Source organism: Tenrec ecaudatus, chromosome 6 (genome assembly GCF_050624435.1).
Source record: "Tenrec ecaudatus isolate mTenEca1 chromosome 6, mTenEca1.hap1, whole genome shotgun sequence".
In the NCBI taxonomy this organism is placed as follows: domain Eukaryota; kingdom Metazoa; phylum Chordata; class Mammalia; order Afrosoricida; family Tenrecidae; genus Tenrec; species Tenrec ecaudatus.
The window spans coordinates 81,306,765-81,320,592 of NC_134535.1; the positions used below are offsets into that span (position 1 = coordinate 81,306,765).

Consider the following 13,828-nt stretch of genomic DNA (forward strand, 5'->3'; position numbering starts at 1 on the left):
GCTCAGTAAACCTTGGTGACTGTTAGCATCCCCAAACTCACAGGGCTATTATGGGAATTAAATGAATTAAATGCATCGCAGGGTGCCTACTACATGGTCTGGCACCCGTTGGGTGCATTGTGGTGATCACTGTGATTCTGAGTGACCAGGATGGAAGAGCGCGGTGGAGTGTTTAAGCTCATGGGGTCAGACCTGGGAAGGAGGGCTGAAGAGCAGGTGGTGGTGTCAGCGGCCCAAAACCCAAAACCTGGGGAGGCAGGAGTGGGGTGGGGTTCAGGAACCCCGGTCTTCTCCAGGCCTGGTCCTGCCCTGGGCAGGGTGTCCCCCAGGGTGATTAGGGGGCAGGGAGATGGGCCGTGACCAGACATGCCATTGAGATGAACTCAACAAAGTGGGCTTTGATCTTCTCAGCCAAGCCCAGTTCTTGAGCGGGATAAAAACCAAGGAGGCTTTGAGAAAGCTAGCCTCAAAGGATCCTCATTCCTTGGACGTCCTCATTCTTCTGACCCTCGGGTACCGGCTCCCACCATGACCCAGCGATCCTCCGTCACCATCAAGTCAGGGGGCACCCGGAATTTCAGTGCTTCCTCTGCCAACCTCCTCCCAGGCTGCAGGACCAGCTTTAGCTCTGTCTCTGTGTCCCAGGGGGGGAAGTGTTTTGGGGGCAATCTCGGTGGTGGCTTCGGGACCAGGAGCCTCCATGCCCTGGGGGCTGGTAAGAGAATCTCCGTTGGAGGAGGTTACCGGTCCAGCCGGGCCATCTGTGGGGGCGCTGGCTATGGGATGGGTCTCGGGGGCATTGGCTACAGAGTCGGGGGAGCCTGTAGTAGCTATGGGTATGGAGGTGGGATGGCATCCGGAGCTGGGGGCATCCAAGAGGTCACAGTCAACCAGAGTCTCTTGACTCCCCTCCACCTGGAGTTCGACCCCTCTCTGCAGCGGGTACGGAAGGAAGAGAAGGAGCAGATCAAGACGCTCAACAACAAGTTTGCCTCCTTCATCGACAAGGTGAGGGCCAGGCAGCTGGGCGGCCTGCGACTGGGGCGGGGAGGGGGGCGTCTTCCCACAGGATGCGGCAGGAAACATGACCTATCCCCAGACTAGACCTGTTGGACACCCCCCTCCCCACACAAGGGTACTATTCCTTTGGCCCCAAAGCAAATGGAGGAAGGGGATGAGTTTGGGGCAGGGGAGAATGAAGAAATGGAAATGTGACTTCAATTCATGGCTGTGGGTCAGGGCCCCTTTTTCCTTGCCTGTTCATACGAGCTAGTTTCTCTGGAAAGGAGCTCGGAGCTGGGAGCGTGGTCTGGAGACGGCTAAGACTGGTTGGACAGGAAGGGGGGCACTCAGAGCACGGGCTGCTTTGCTCGCTGGAAAGATGAGAGCCTGGACTTCAGTTGTATATCTCCCTCCTGTGGGGGGCCCGGCATCCCAGGAATTTCCTCAGCTCTGGGAAGCATTCCTGGCTGTACTACCACCAAGGCACAGCTGCGTGTGTTGTTTGGGCCTGGGAAGAAGCAATTCAAGGCTGGGGTAATTTAGGGTCCCCACCTGGGATCTGCAGAAAGAGTGGTTAGTTAAGAGGCAAACAGCCAAACCCAACCCAACCCCCGAACGAAGCACACAACACCTTAGACCTCTGTTGGGTTGGACACATGAGCTCTCGGGCTTCTTGGCAAGTCTCACAGGCCACGCCACGCCACGCCATGCTATCTGGACCCAGATTGAGACTGCGGAGGTAGTGGTTCTTAAACTTTATTGCACCCCATCCTCCTCAGAATCTGAGGTGAGCTGCCAACCAAGGAAGCCAGGCTGTGAAAGGAACCAGGCGGCCCCTGCTTTTGCTTGGTTCACCCAAAGGGGAGTGTGGGTATGGAGGGGAGTGGGGAGCCTGAGTTTCCATCATTCCTCTGATGACTGGAGACCTGGGGGTGTGCGGCTCACCGGTTAAAAACCACCTGTCAACATGCTGCCATCTTCAAAGTCGGGGGAGGTGCTGGTCCAACCTGGTCTCAGACTGAGAATCACTCCAGCTATTCTCCATGCCGGGCTTCTACCTGTCCCCCAGGGTTGTTCTCACGCTAAGGAGAGAGGAGCATAACTTAAAAGACGCAGGGAGAAATCAGAGGCTGGAGAACAGACCGATGTCATTTGGGTAACGGGGAAGACAATATCCGACTGGAGGGAGATGGGTGGGGATACACGACGGAAACCGGGCAAGACGACGGGAGGTCTGGTGAGTTGTGAATGTAAAACGGACGCTGTGCTCTGTAAGCCTGCACCTAACTCACCATGAAGAGTTTCTCTAAACAGCAGCGGCCCTTCCAATCAGCAAGGCGGGACCAGCAGAGGCTTGAGGAGCACAGGGAGGAAGTGGCTTGCTCAAGGTCACACAGCTAGTGAGGGACGTGTCTGGGATTGTCCCCAGACCCTCCTACTGAAACTCCAAAGTGACCCCTTCTAGCATTCCCGGAGTGCGTGGGCAGCTGAATCCAGGCCTTCTGAACGGGGCTGGGCCACAGCCCGCCTGCGAAACCAGGTCAGACAGAAATGAGCAGCTTGGATGCTATCTGCAGACCCTCCTGACGACTTGATACGACAATAAGCGTGTCCAGTCACATCAAGGTGGAGTGTTCTTTTCTGAAGCGACATACCAGGCAGCAGCCCAGTCTGAGATTTTCCAATGGTTTTCCGGCCCTCTGGCTCTTGCTGCCCCTCCTGCTTCTAAACATGGCCACTGCCTCTCTCCCAAGTCCACCGCACCAACATTTGCTTGCTCTCTGCATCCCAGGCTCCTTCCAGGTTGGGGAAGAGGAGGAGCCTATCACTTGGGCTTTGATGTCCTGCCTGAGATCCCTGTATTGATGGTGATGCTGTTCCCCAGAACCCTTTGGGAAGCCCTCATGTTTTCTGAACTCTGACCTGTGCAGGTGAGGTTCCTGGAGCAGCAGAATAAGGTCCTGGAGACCAAATGGAGCCTCCTGCAGGACCAGAAAACCACCAGGATCAACATCGAGCCCATGTTTGAAGCCTACATCAACAACCTGAGACGTCAGCTGGAAGGCCTGGGTGGGGAGCGGACCAGGCTGGAGACGGAGCTGAAGAGCATGCAGGATGTGGTGGAGGACTTCAAGAACAAGTAAGTGGATGCTTAGCCAGCTCCAGAGCCAGGGCCCAGCCCCGGGCCTTTAGGGGAGGCCGGTGGGAGGGAGGAGGAGAAGCAACAAGCAACGTGTACCCTCTATAAGCACCTACACACAAGGCAAGGGTGTGGCATCCTACGTGGTCAAGAATGTGGAGGCTTTGGGTGGGACCGGGCTTCTTGATAATACCACGAAAGATAGTAAAGTAGCACAAAAGCTTTTTTCAAAGCTCAGAAGAGAAGCGTGCATGGGTACCTGCCTCCGTATGGCCCAAGTCCTCGAGAACCCAAGAGATGGGAAAGGGAACCACAGAAAGAACGAGGGGCGGTTGGTTCTGTTGGACTGAGAGGAGGGGTGATTGGTTGTCTTTGGAATGGGCGCTGGAGGGGTGGGGAGAGTGTTTTTTTAACAGCTCTGGTGGCACTCTTTGGGTAAGCACTGGGCAGCTAACCAGAAGATCAGAAGTTCAAATCCACCAGCCGCCCCTTAAAGGGAAAAGGCTGTCTACTCAAAGGCAGTCTACTGTAGAGATTCACAGCCTCGGAAGCCCCGTAGAGCAGGGGTTCTCCACCTTCCCAATGCCTCGACCCTTTCATACAGCTCCCCATGACATTATTTTCATGGCTACTTCATAACTGTAATTTTGCTACTGTTATGAATCGTCATGTAACTATCTGATAGGCTGGATGTCGTTTCATGGTTACAAATGGAACATTTTTAAAGTATAGTGATGAATTACAAAACAATATGTAATTATCTATTGTGAAATATTTATTTCTAATGACAAATAAATGAAATTTTGTCTTGATGCATGGTATAGCGTGGGTAACAGTCTTCACGCCGGGTACTTGTATGTGGGAGTGTCTGCATGTGGGCAGACCCGCCTGGAGACAAACGGATAGAGGAGCGGTGTCTCAGTTCCTAAGACCATGGGAAATATGTGTTTTCCAATAGTCTTAGGAGACCTTTGTGAAAGGGTTGTTCAACCCCCAAAGGGGCCTCGACCCACAGGTTGAGAACTGCTACTGTAGAGGGTCACAGTGAGTTGGAATGGGTTTCATGGCAGGGGGTTTTGGAGATGAGTTGGTTGTAATGGGAAAGGTATGCTCGACGGTAAAGCCTTTCCCAGATCTGCTCATCTGCACCCCACCAATGTCCCAACCTACCCCCTTCCTCCACACACCGGATGATTCTCAATTCCACCTGCAGGTACGAAGAAGAAATTAACAGGCGCACAGCTGCAGAGAATGAGTTTGTGGTGCTCAAGAAGGTGAGGAGAGAGGGCCCCTCCCCTGGGCCCTGGCCCAGCAGCCCCTTAAGTAGAAATGACTGCCATGATCCCAGCACCTGACTAAGGTGTGCAACTGATCTCCGGAGCATGTTTTGCTTTAAAAGTGAGGAAAAACTGAGGCTCAGGAGGGTTAAATAAGTGGCCCCAGGTGACCCCGGTCATCAGTAGTGAGCCGGGATCCAGAAACTCAAGATCCCCTGTGAATCAATTTATTCCAACCCCAACCCCATGAGGTCCTGGTGGAAGAGATGGGTGGAGAAGTGGGTTTTGTCTCGAGCTGGGTCTCCACTGGGTTAGACTTTGAAGGGCAGGTCAGGAGGGCAGGATCACTCTGCAGAGCTCTGGGCCGTCCTGCTTCATGGGGACGGGCAGAAGAAGCTAAGCTGAGGAGGAGAATGGGGAGAGGGGAGAGGTAGGGGAGGAAGCTGCAGAGTGGGAGGAGGAGGGGCTTGGAGCGCCCAGAGTCAGTGGAAGCTCCAGAGCCCAGGACAGGGGTGCAGTAAATCTTCACCCATGGCTCAACTGAGGAGCCACTCCGTCGCCTGGAATAAAGAAATCCCCTCATCCCCTAACTCACCACCTGAGTGGGGTGATGCGGAAGAGTGGAACTCAGGGTGACAGTATGTTCTGTGCTCCAGGATGTGGACGCTGCCTACATGAACAAGGTGGAGCTAGAGGCCAAGGTGGACGCGCTGACCGATGAGATCAACTTCCTGAGAGCTTTCTACGAGGCGGTGAGGAGGGCTGTTGACTTGTCTCTCTGTTCCTCGCCCTGCTCCTGGGTTGGAATTCTCAGGACTGGTGTTTGCTTCCCCTTCAAGGGAGGAAGCAAGGGTCCCAGGGGCAGGGGAGGAATCCAGCCGGGACCATTTGGACCCAGCAGGTTGCTCTGTTGTCCTGCCATGGAAACGCATGCATTCCCAGAGGCCCCTCCTCTGGTCCTGCCTGAATTTATTTGGGGCTCTTCCATGAGCAGCTGCAGCAAGATGCAACGGCCTCGACCAGTAGTGACCGGTTGCCTGGTTCTAAGTGAGGCACACGTTTGATTTTTCTTGCCAGGTCCCATCTTGGCAGCTGGGCCAAGATGACATTTTGGTAGGGGAGGGGAGGGGGCACTGCTTTAGATGATTCTGGAAGGTGATCATTAGCAAATTAATTATGGGTTTGTTGTTTCAAAAAATAATCTTACACCTGCATTAACGGATCCAATCTTCACAAAGACCCTCAGAGGCTAGTATCGCGGCTAACCCCTCTAAGACTCTGGTGTTACGTGACTCACCGGACAGCTCCAGGCCTGCCTTTTTCAGCGTGGTGCCCTTTCTTCTGTGTTGGACAGATTCTCATTTGCCATCCCCAAGAAGCAGGGAGGCACCAAGTTGGGAAGCCATATTGGGACAAGGCAGAGCTTTTTGGCTCCTTCTGAGGCGCCTGCCTCTCCCCAGATAATTTCTTTATTTGGTGTGAGGAGCAGAGGATTCTCAGCATATGAGGCATCATGAACCTGACAGGCCACAACAGAGTGCATTCCTTTGGCTGAGGAGTGAGTTCTAGAAAGTTCCGGTTAGCATGACCTGTGCCCCGGAGAGATGAGCTGGCCATAAAGGTGTACGCTCAGTGACCTCCCTGGGGTCATTACTGGCCCCCAGTGCCAGGATCTGCTCTGCAGGTCACAGGCCCTCCGCTCTCCCCACACGCCCTTCTCAGCTCTCCCACGTGTGCCTGTTTCAGGAGCTGGCTCAGCTGCAGGCCCAGATCTCTGAGACGTCCGTGGTGCTGTCCATGGACAACAACCGCTGCCTGGACCTGGACAGCATCATCTCCGAGGTCAAGGCCCAGTACGAGGACATTGCCAACCGCAGCCGGGCTGAGGCTGAGTCCTGGTACCAGACCAAGGTGAGGGGTCAGGTCCAGTCAACTCAACCAGCCTGAGCAAGACCAGAGTTGCAAAGACAATTAGGGTACAAACATTGGCCGGTCAGGGCCCTGGTCCGATGGGGTTGAAGGGATCGAAGTGGAGCTTGGAGCTTCCCCTCTGAGTACAGTCTGGGTGTACCACTAGTGGAAGCTGGGGGCAGGGAAGTCTGAGGACGGAGAGAAATGGTGGACAGTAGGACAAGAAGCCCCAATGCCTGTAGCAGAGAGATCAGATAGCAATGGTCACCAGGACCAGCAGGTTAGGACAGAGGGGTGTGGAAAGAGACTTGGCCTCCCTGATGAGCTAGGAGGCCCAGAGAAGAGAGCTGGCAATGGCTGCCCGCAGAGGGACCAAGGTGGGCTTCCGATGTGGTCAGGCAGCGTGGGCAGAGGCCTGGCCTAGGCCACAGAATGTGCATTCCTAGGAGAGCGCCAGAGAGTCTGTGGGCATTGAGGGAGGTAGGGGAGACAAGAAAACAGATACAGAGAGGCAAAAGGTCAGAGTGGTGGGCAGTGTGAGAGGCATGGTGTCCAGGGAGAGGAGGAGGCAATGCACACAGCGGACAGTGAGGGTGGAGGTGGACAGTGGAGGCGGACAGTGGAGGCGGACAGTGTGGGTGGGAGCCGGAGGCGCTGTCACAGAGAAGGCTGCTCAGGCCTTGGAATGGATGGGGGTTGCCGGGAGAGCGGGTGGCAGGTCTTCTCCAGTCACTCTTTCAAAGTCACCCTGGAAGTGCCTAACAGCTGAGCTGCTTCCCCGTGGGCCACGGAGCTGGAGCTGGAGCCAGAGTGATGGGACATTTTACCTCTCTGGGAGGGGGGCTGGGGCGGGGGGAGAGGGGAGCAGGAGAGAATGAGAAGGCATGGATGCAGAAGCCACAGCATGAGGGGGCCCAGGGACGTGCAAGGAGGTGTGTATGTGTGTGTGGGGGGGGGGGGGGCTCGCCATGACTGCTCAGCTTGCGTGTGTGTGAGTTGATGGGATAGAAACGTTCAGTCGTCTCCCTGGAACCTGTGAATTTGCGCCATGCTCCATTAGGAAGGAAGAAACCCATGGGGCCGCTCTGCCCAGGCCCTGAGCATCCCTGCCGCCTCCTCCCCGGTGGGCCCCTCACTCAAGACCCGTGTCTCCCCCAGTACGAAGAGCTACAGCGGTCCGCGGGCCAGCACGGCGACGACCTCCGCACCACCAAGATGGAGATCTCCGAGCTGAACCGGGTGATCCAGAGGCTGCGCTCCGAGATTGACAACCTCAAGAAGCAGGTAGGGCGGAGCTCGGAGGGCTCACCGGGCCACGCCCCCCGCAGACTGGGCCTGGCCACGCCTCCCCACACAGAGAGACCCTTCCCCAAGCAGTGCTTGGTCTGGATTGTCAGTGTGTGGTCCAGTCCCGGCAGGGCCTTGCAGGGCATTCTTCCTGAGTCGTTATCCACTGTCCATCTCGAGGCAACAGTGGCAAGCATGTTGACTGTCCACAGAAATCCCGCCCGCTAAGGAGCTCATCCAGGCTCCATCCAGGCTGTCTCCAAGTGTAACCAGGCTCACTTTTTTTTAAAAAAACCAATTCATTTTGTTGGGGACTCTCACAGCTCTTCTCACAATCCGCACATCCATCCATTGTACCAAGCACATTTGTACATGTGTTGCCATCATCACTTCAAGCTCACTTTGTAACATGCCGCTGGCTCAGCTCTTCTGTCTTTAATCTGCCTCCAGAGCCCCCACCCCCACCCCAGCCCCCAAGGGTGTGCCCAGCACCCAGGGCACTCCACCTGCGTCCTCTGTGGCTGACCCCTGCTCCTGCCTCCTCCTGGCAGTGTGCTGCGCTCCAGGCCGCCATCGCTGATGCGGAGCAGCGCGGGGAGCTGGCCCTCAAGGACGCCAAGCACAAGCTGGCCGAGCTGGAGGAGGCCCTGCAGAAGGCCAAGCAGGACATGACCCGAATGGTGCGCGAGTACCAGGAACTCATGAACGTGAAGCTGGCCCTGGACATCGAGATTGCCACCTACCGCAAGCTGCTGGAGGGCGAGGAGTGCCGGTAGGTGCTTGCACCTCTGTCCCCCAACTCCAGCAGAAGCGCCCAGAGTGTCCCAGGGTCCATGCGGGGGGGGGGGGGGGAGGGAGCATGATGTCAGGCTCCAAAGGTAGAAATCCCTAACACTGGGCTCACACGCAGCTGCCCCCATACATGTGGCCTTGAGTTAGAGCCCCTCCCGCAGGGTAGGGGACCAGAGCCTAAGGCTTGGGAGTGGTGACCACGGCTGCCCTAACTGGCATCTACCCATTCACAAATGACATCACACTTGGGGCACGACGCACCTCTAGGGCACATGTGTTCCCAGGGATGCTCTTTAAACCCGCCACCTGGCTCGCTCTGCCCAGTGTGGGCCCCTCAGCCTGTCGGCCTCTGTATTTTAACTTGACTGCTTCTAGGTTTCCCACCATCTATGCACACTAGCATTCCAAATCTGGTGAGGTGCAAGAGAATCGTGCACGAAAGCCTTAGCTTTGGCCCTGACCCCCAGAAGCACCCTGGGCTGACAGTGGTGGGGAGTCAAGGAACCTGGCTGTCTCTGCAATGAGTGTCTCTTTCTCTCCCCACCTGCACCAGACTCACCGGAGAGGGCGTCGGACCTGTGAACATCTGTGAGTAGCCAGCTTGGGAGGACAGAAATGGGGGTGGGGGGCGCAGTGGCTTGATGGTACAGCTCGCTAGGATTTGCTGGCTCAGCAACAGCCAAGTGGGAGCACAGGGCGTCCCGAAGACCCTCCTGGGGGCTCTGTAACCTGTTGCTGTGGAGTCCATGGTGACATGATGAGCCCCTCCATGTCCGAGCAGAACTGGGCTCTCCAGAGTGTTAAGGCCTGGTTGCTGGACATAGATGTCAGCCTCAATTCTCAGCACGTCAGGGGGAACTGACTGGCCAACCTTTGGTACAGGAGCTAAGCCTGTGAGGGCAACATTTTGCCTTCGTGAGAAAGATCCACCCGGGCCTCTCATGGGCAGCCACCTCCTTCCAGCTGCCCGGAGAGCCAGTGCACTGGGAAGACCTGGTGGATCTTAAACGTAAACCCCACGGTCATCGTCACAACTGCTCATGGGCTGGTGCAGGAACAGGCAGCAGGCAGCAGGTGGTTCCAGGAATCGGGCCAACGCAATGATCGCTGAGACCCACAAGGGGCCCCGTGGAGATGGCCGCCCCCTTGGGTCCCGCCCCTGCCAGTGTGGTCAAGAGAACTTCTCTGGAGCAGGAAGTTAGGGTGACTTTTCTCCTCCCCCCGGCGGGTGATCTTGGTGGCCACTGATGATTCCCCCCACCCCCCCAGGAGTGGCCCCAGGGGAGTTGCAGGCCCACAGGGATGTGATTCCACCCAGGACCAAAGGGTCACAGTTAGAGGACAGAAGGACGTGCAAAGCAGTGGGTCTCCAGTCTATAGGCCTCCGTTCTCGGCTGAGTTCTTGCAAAAATTGAGACAGAGCACAACTTAGCAAGTGCCTACCAAGCAGGTGACATCGAAGTCCCTACATCAAGATTTTAAACCAAAGAACTGAGCAGCTGGCACAGTGGCTGAGTCTGAATTCACAGATGTGACTCCTCGGGGAGGGCTAACCCTACAGGATGGTGTCAGGGGGTGTAGCAGGCTGTTGGCCTCCCCTGGGCAGGACTCCATGCTTCTGTTCCTGGATCTCTGCTCCAGGGCAGTTAGACCCCTGGGGCCCCAGGAGAGCCTGACCAGATCAGACAAACAGCTCCCTCCCATCAAGTGGATAGACGAGAAGACTCAGATCAACCCGTAGCACAGGGGGAGAAGTGCCCCTGTGGGCTTCCAGACTGTCACTCTTTACGGGAGTAGAAAGCCCTGTCGGTCTCCCACAGAGTGACTTGTGGTGTCCAACTGCTGGCCTGGCTGTAGCCGCCGCCCACACGTCACCACGACAGCAGCAGGGTCCCTTGGCCATATCGGAAGAGCCAAGAAAACAAAGCAGGGCAGGGAACGAGCTGAAAAGCAGCTCATCATGGGCACAGGGTTTCTTCCCAGCCTGCAGGCACAGACAGGTCCTGAGAGAGGGGCCAGAGGGAACTCTTTATACGTTTGCCAGACTATGTGCAGCTGCACCCCGAGGTCAGGAGCTCCCCTGGTGCTGGAGCTCTCCTGGGGCAGGAGCTAGGTGCCTGCCTCTCCCCTGGAGCAGAGGGATTCCAACATGGAGGGGAAGAGGGCTTGTCTAGGGAACCGCCAGGCTTCTTTCAAGAGGGACCACTGTGACTGACTCTTCAGCAGCCGTCCAAGAGGAATGCTGAGCTCATGGCCTGCGTGGCCCTGCAGGACTCCCGTTGTCCCCCTATAAACTTTGATGTCCTGGTTCCCCACCTCGGGCCTGTTTAGGAGCCAGTGTGGCCACAGCGTTGGAAGGGGTGGCCAAAGTCTCTGGTGATGTCTTGCCAAATGGAAACCACCGGGCCCTGAGCCGGCGTGGGGAGGGATGCTGAGTCCAGGCCCCCTTCTCTGAACCCGGGGCTCTTTGGGTTGCTGTGGAGGTTCTCTGTCCCTGAGACCCTCGGGGAAGGGAGTGTTGGCCTGGAACAAGGCATCCTGGGAAGGGCACACCCCTGGCCACAGTGAGCGTGCAGCTGGGGAGCTGCCCTTGGCGAGCCAGCTGGGAGGAGGCTGCCAATGTGACCTCTTACCTCTCTCCACAGCCATGGTCTCCTCCTCCTCCGGGGGCACAGGCTACAGTGGGGGTGGAAGCCTCTGTGTGGGCAGCGGCGGCTACAGCGGCGGGCTGTGCTACAGCGGCGGGGGCACCAGCGGCTTCAGCTCTACCAGCAGCCGTGGCATGGGCAGCGGGAGCAGCTCCAGCGTGCGCATCATTTCCAAGACCTCATCCACCAAGAAGAGTTACAGGAGCTAAAGGGCCCCACCGCCTCAGCCTGGCTGCCTCCCCCTCAGGCCCCCCAAGCTCTCCAGCATGGAGACTCGACGCTCGCTCTGCTGGTCCCACACCCACCAGGCCAACAGCAGGAGGCTCAGGGAGCGGTGATGCAGCCTGGGAGTTCTAAGTACCCTGCCTATTCCTCTGCCTCCAGACAGGTGCCCACAGAGGTATCTCCCTTGCTCTTGATCTCAGAGCCTCCACACCTACCATCCCCTCCCACACCCTGCCCAGTGTCTAAAGGCATTTGTTCCAATTGGCACTGACTCCTTTGCTTCAGGCTGGGCTAGGATCTGAGGGAATTCAGAGACAAGGACAGCCTTTGTCCTTAAGAAGCCTCCAGAGTAGGGGTGTCATGGGCCTTTTGCCTTCATGGAATATGGGAAGGGGCAGGACTTATCATTGACCTTGGTGCCCCCCCTGGAATGCTTGGTGCCCCTTGGCGCTCACTCAGTGCAGTCCGGGCCACAGTGCCCAGGTGTCTATTCCAATGGCAGAAAGGGACTGTCCTGGTCAACTGTAACACCTGGTTGGCTTCCTCGCCTACTGCTGTCCCCGCCCCTTGCCCCACCCCGGGTCCCTAGCAGAGGGGCTGCATGTGAAATCAACAGCCCGGGAGGCATATTCCATTCTTGATGATGCATACCCACACGGGACAGTTGTATCGAGAACCCTAAAACTCTCCTGGGTTGGGACTGACATGAAAAAGAATACTACACAAGTCCAGCCCTACCAAACCTGCCTCGTGGAAGGCAGTCTGGACATTGCTCTCTCTGAACAGAAGGTCCCAGTGATGAGGGGCGAGGGGATGAGGCCATGGGAAGGTGTGGGGAAGGCAGTCCCATGCAACACGCCTGCCGTGCATGCCCTGGGACACAGGCCATTGGTGCCGGTAGAACGTGCTTTGTGGGGCTCCTTTGACCAAGGACCCTCTGTCTCAGGACTGTCCCTCTTTGCTTCCAGCTAGCCTTGTCTCTCCAAGGACACAAGAAAAGCATCCGTGTCCCTGTCCCCTGGCCTTAGAGCACTTCCCTCCCAGCCACCTGCTTCTCCTCCCCTTTATCTAGCTCTTGCTCCCTTCCCCTCTGCCCTCCCGTCACTCTTTCCTGAGGCTGAAACTCTACCTCTGTGTAACTTTCCCGAGGGACCTGCTGTGGAGGAAGCAGCAGGAGGCTGTGGTGGACCAAGGGAGGGGTGGGCTAGGCACCCGAGATCTTTGGGAGGCTGGCCTTCGTGGGGCCAGCTTCCCTGTTTAGTCTGAGCGGCTGAAGGTGCTCCGAACATCGCCTTTTGCTCAAGAGCAAATGCACTCTGACCGCCAGTAGCTAAAGTCTGCCTCCCTGCAGCGGAGCTGACCTGGTATGAAGGCTGGAGAGCCAACCCTTTCAGAAGACACGTCCCGCCTGCTTCACGCACTTTAACCCTTTCCCGACGAGGCAGCCCGCTCCCTCTGCTTGCCCATGTCCTGAAATCACTTCAATAAAAATGTCCCCTGGCCTCCCCCGTGTGGATTGAGTCTGTTTCTTGTACCCAGAGAGCCCTGGGAGGGCAGTGCTCAGAATAGGGCTATCCAGACTACTGTGTTCCGGTCCTGGAGCCCACGGAGCCCGGCATGGTCAGTGCCAGTGAGGGTCTGCCTGGATGTGGTGGGGGCCTCTCAGTGTCTGGATAGTCCCATCCTCCTTGTTCGTCCACTATTGAGCTCCTTCCCTCGGGGGGTGGGGGTAAAGGCCATGGTGTCAGGGGTCCAGCCTCTCTACAAGACCACTACCCTTTACACTGGTTCCTGGACCCACCCCTGAGGCACAATGGGAACCCTTTCCCATGGTATTATTTGGTAGGACAGCACCCGGTCCTGCCCCACCAGGAACACTGCGTGTACACACACACACACACACACACACACACACACACACACACACACTTCTGCAAAATGTCCTCGCCCATGATGGCCTCAGGTTACACCTCTCACCTCCCTAAGCCTCCTCTTCCTAGGACTCTAGGATCCCAAGTCCAGATGATCAAAGACCCTATTGTTGTTAGCTGCCAGGGAGTCAACCCCAAACTCAGGGTAGCCCCCTCCTCGCCCCGCCCCTCAGGACAGAACACAGCGCCACCCAGTCCCAGCTCACTCCACAGGGATTGATCCTCTGAAGTAGATGGCCAGGTCTTTCTTGCTCTTCTAAATCTGCAGCTCCTCTGAAGCCTGGCCCGTGTTACAGCAACAAACACCTGGGAAATGGAGAGGAACGGGGAGCAGCCTCCTCCTCACAGACAGAGGGGAAAGGCGAGGAACCGAGAGCTCCCAGTCCCGACTGGTGGCCCATTCCCGACCCCTCACCTAGCCTTCTTGCCCCTGGAGCAGTGGGGCACAGTGACCCCAGAATGAATAGCATCGGACCCCAGTCTTCCCCGTGGGGTTACATGCCCACTCTGCAACTCGGAATCAGCAGCTGGAACTCGGGCCGTCAAAAGTCTGAGACGCGCCAAGTATGGCCCTGGTAAAGCCTTCAGTAGAGATGTTGCTCTGGGGAGAAGGAG

General features: G+C 57.0%; 1 protein-coding gene across 1 annotated transcript; it reads left to right on the forward strand.

Annotated features, from left to right (window-relative positions):
• The first annotated feature begins 528 nt into the window (after positions 1-528).
• LOC142451016 (keratin, type II cytoskeletal 75-like) lies at positions 529-12,776 on the forward strand. The gene is made up of 9 exons (XM_075552956.1): positions 529-1,008; positions 2,934-3,142; positions 4,356-4,416; positions 5,076-5,171; positions 6,166-6,330; positions 7,489-7,614; positions 8,169-8,389; positions 8,963-8,997; positions 11,055-12,776. Exons 1-9 carry the CDS (start codon positions 529-531, stop codon positions 11,264-11,266), a joined length of 1,605 nt encoding a protein of 534 aa, XP_075409071.1. The 3' UTR covers positions 11,267-12,776.
• Positions 12,777-13,828: the final 1,052 nt, after the last annotated feature.

Excerpts from the sequence above, each read along its gene's own strand:
- LOC142451016 (XM_075552956.1), top strand. The coding sequence starts at position 529 with ATGACCCAGCGATCCTCCGTCACCATCAAGTCAGGGGGCACCCGGAAT. Across the intron at positions 1,009-2,933 it reads TTGCCTCCTTCATCGACAAG|GTGAGGTTCCTGGAGCAGCA; the intron begins GTGAGGGCCAGG and ends TGACCTGTGCAG. Across the intron at positions 7,615-8,168 it reads TTGACAACCTCAAGAAGCAG|TGTGCTGCGCTCCAGGCCGC; the intron begins GTAGGGCGGAGC and ends TCCTCCTGGCAG.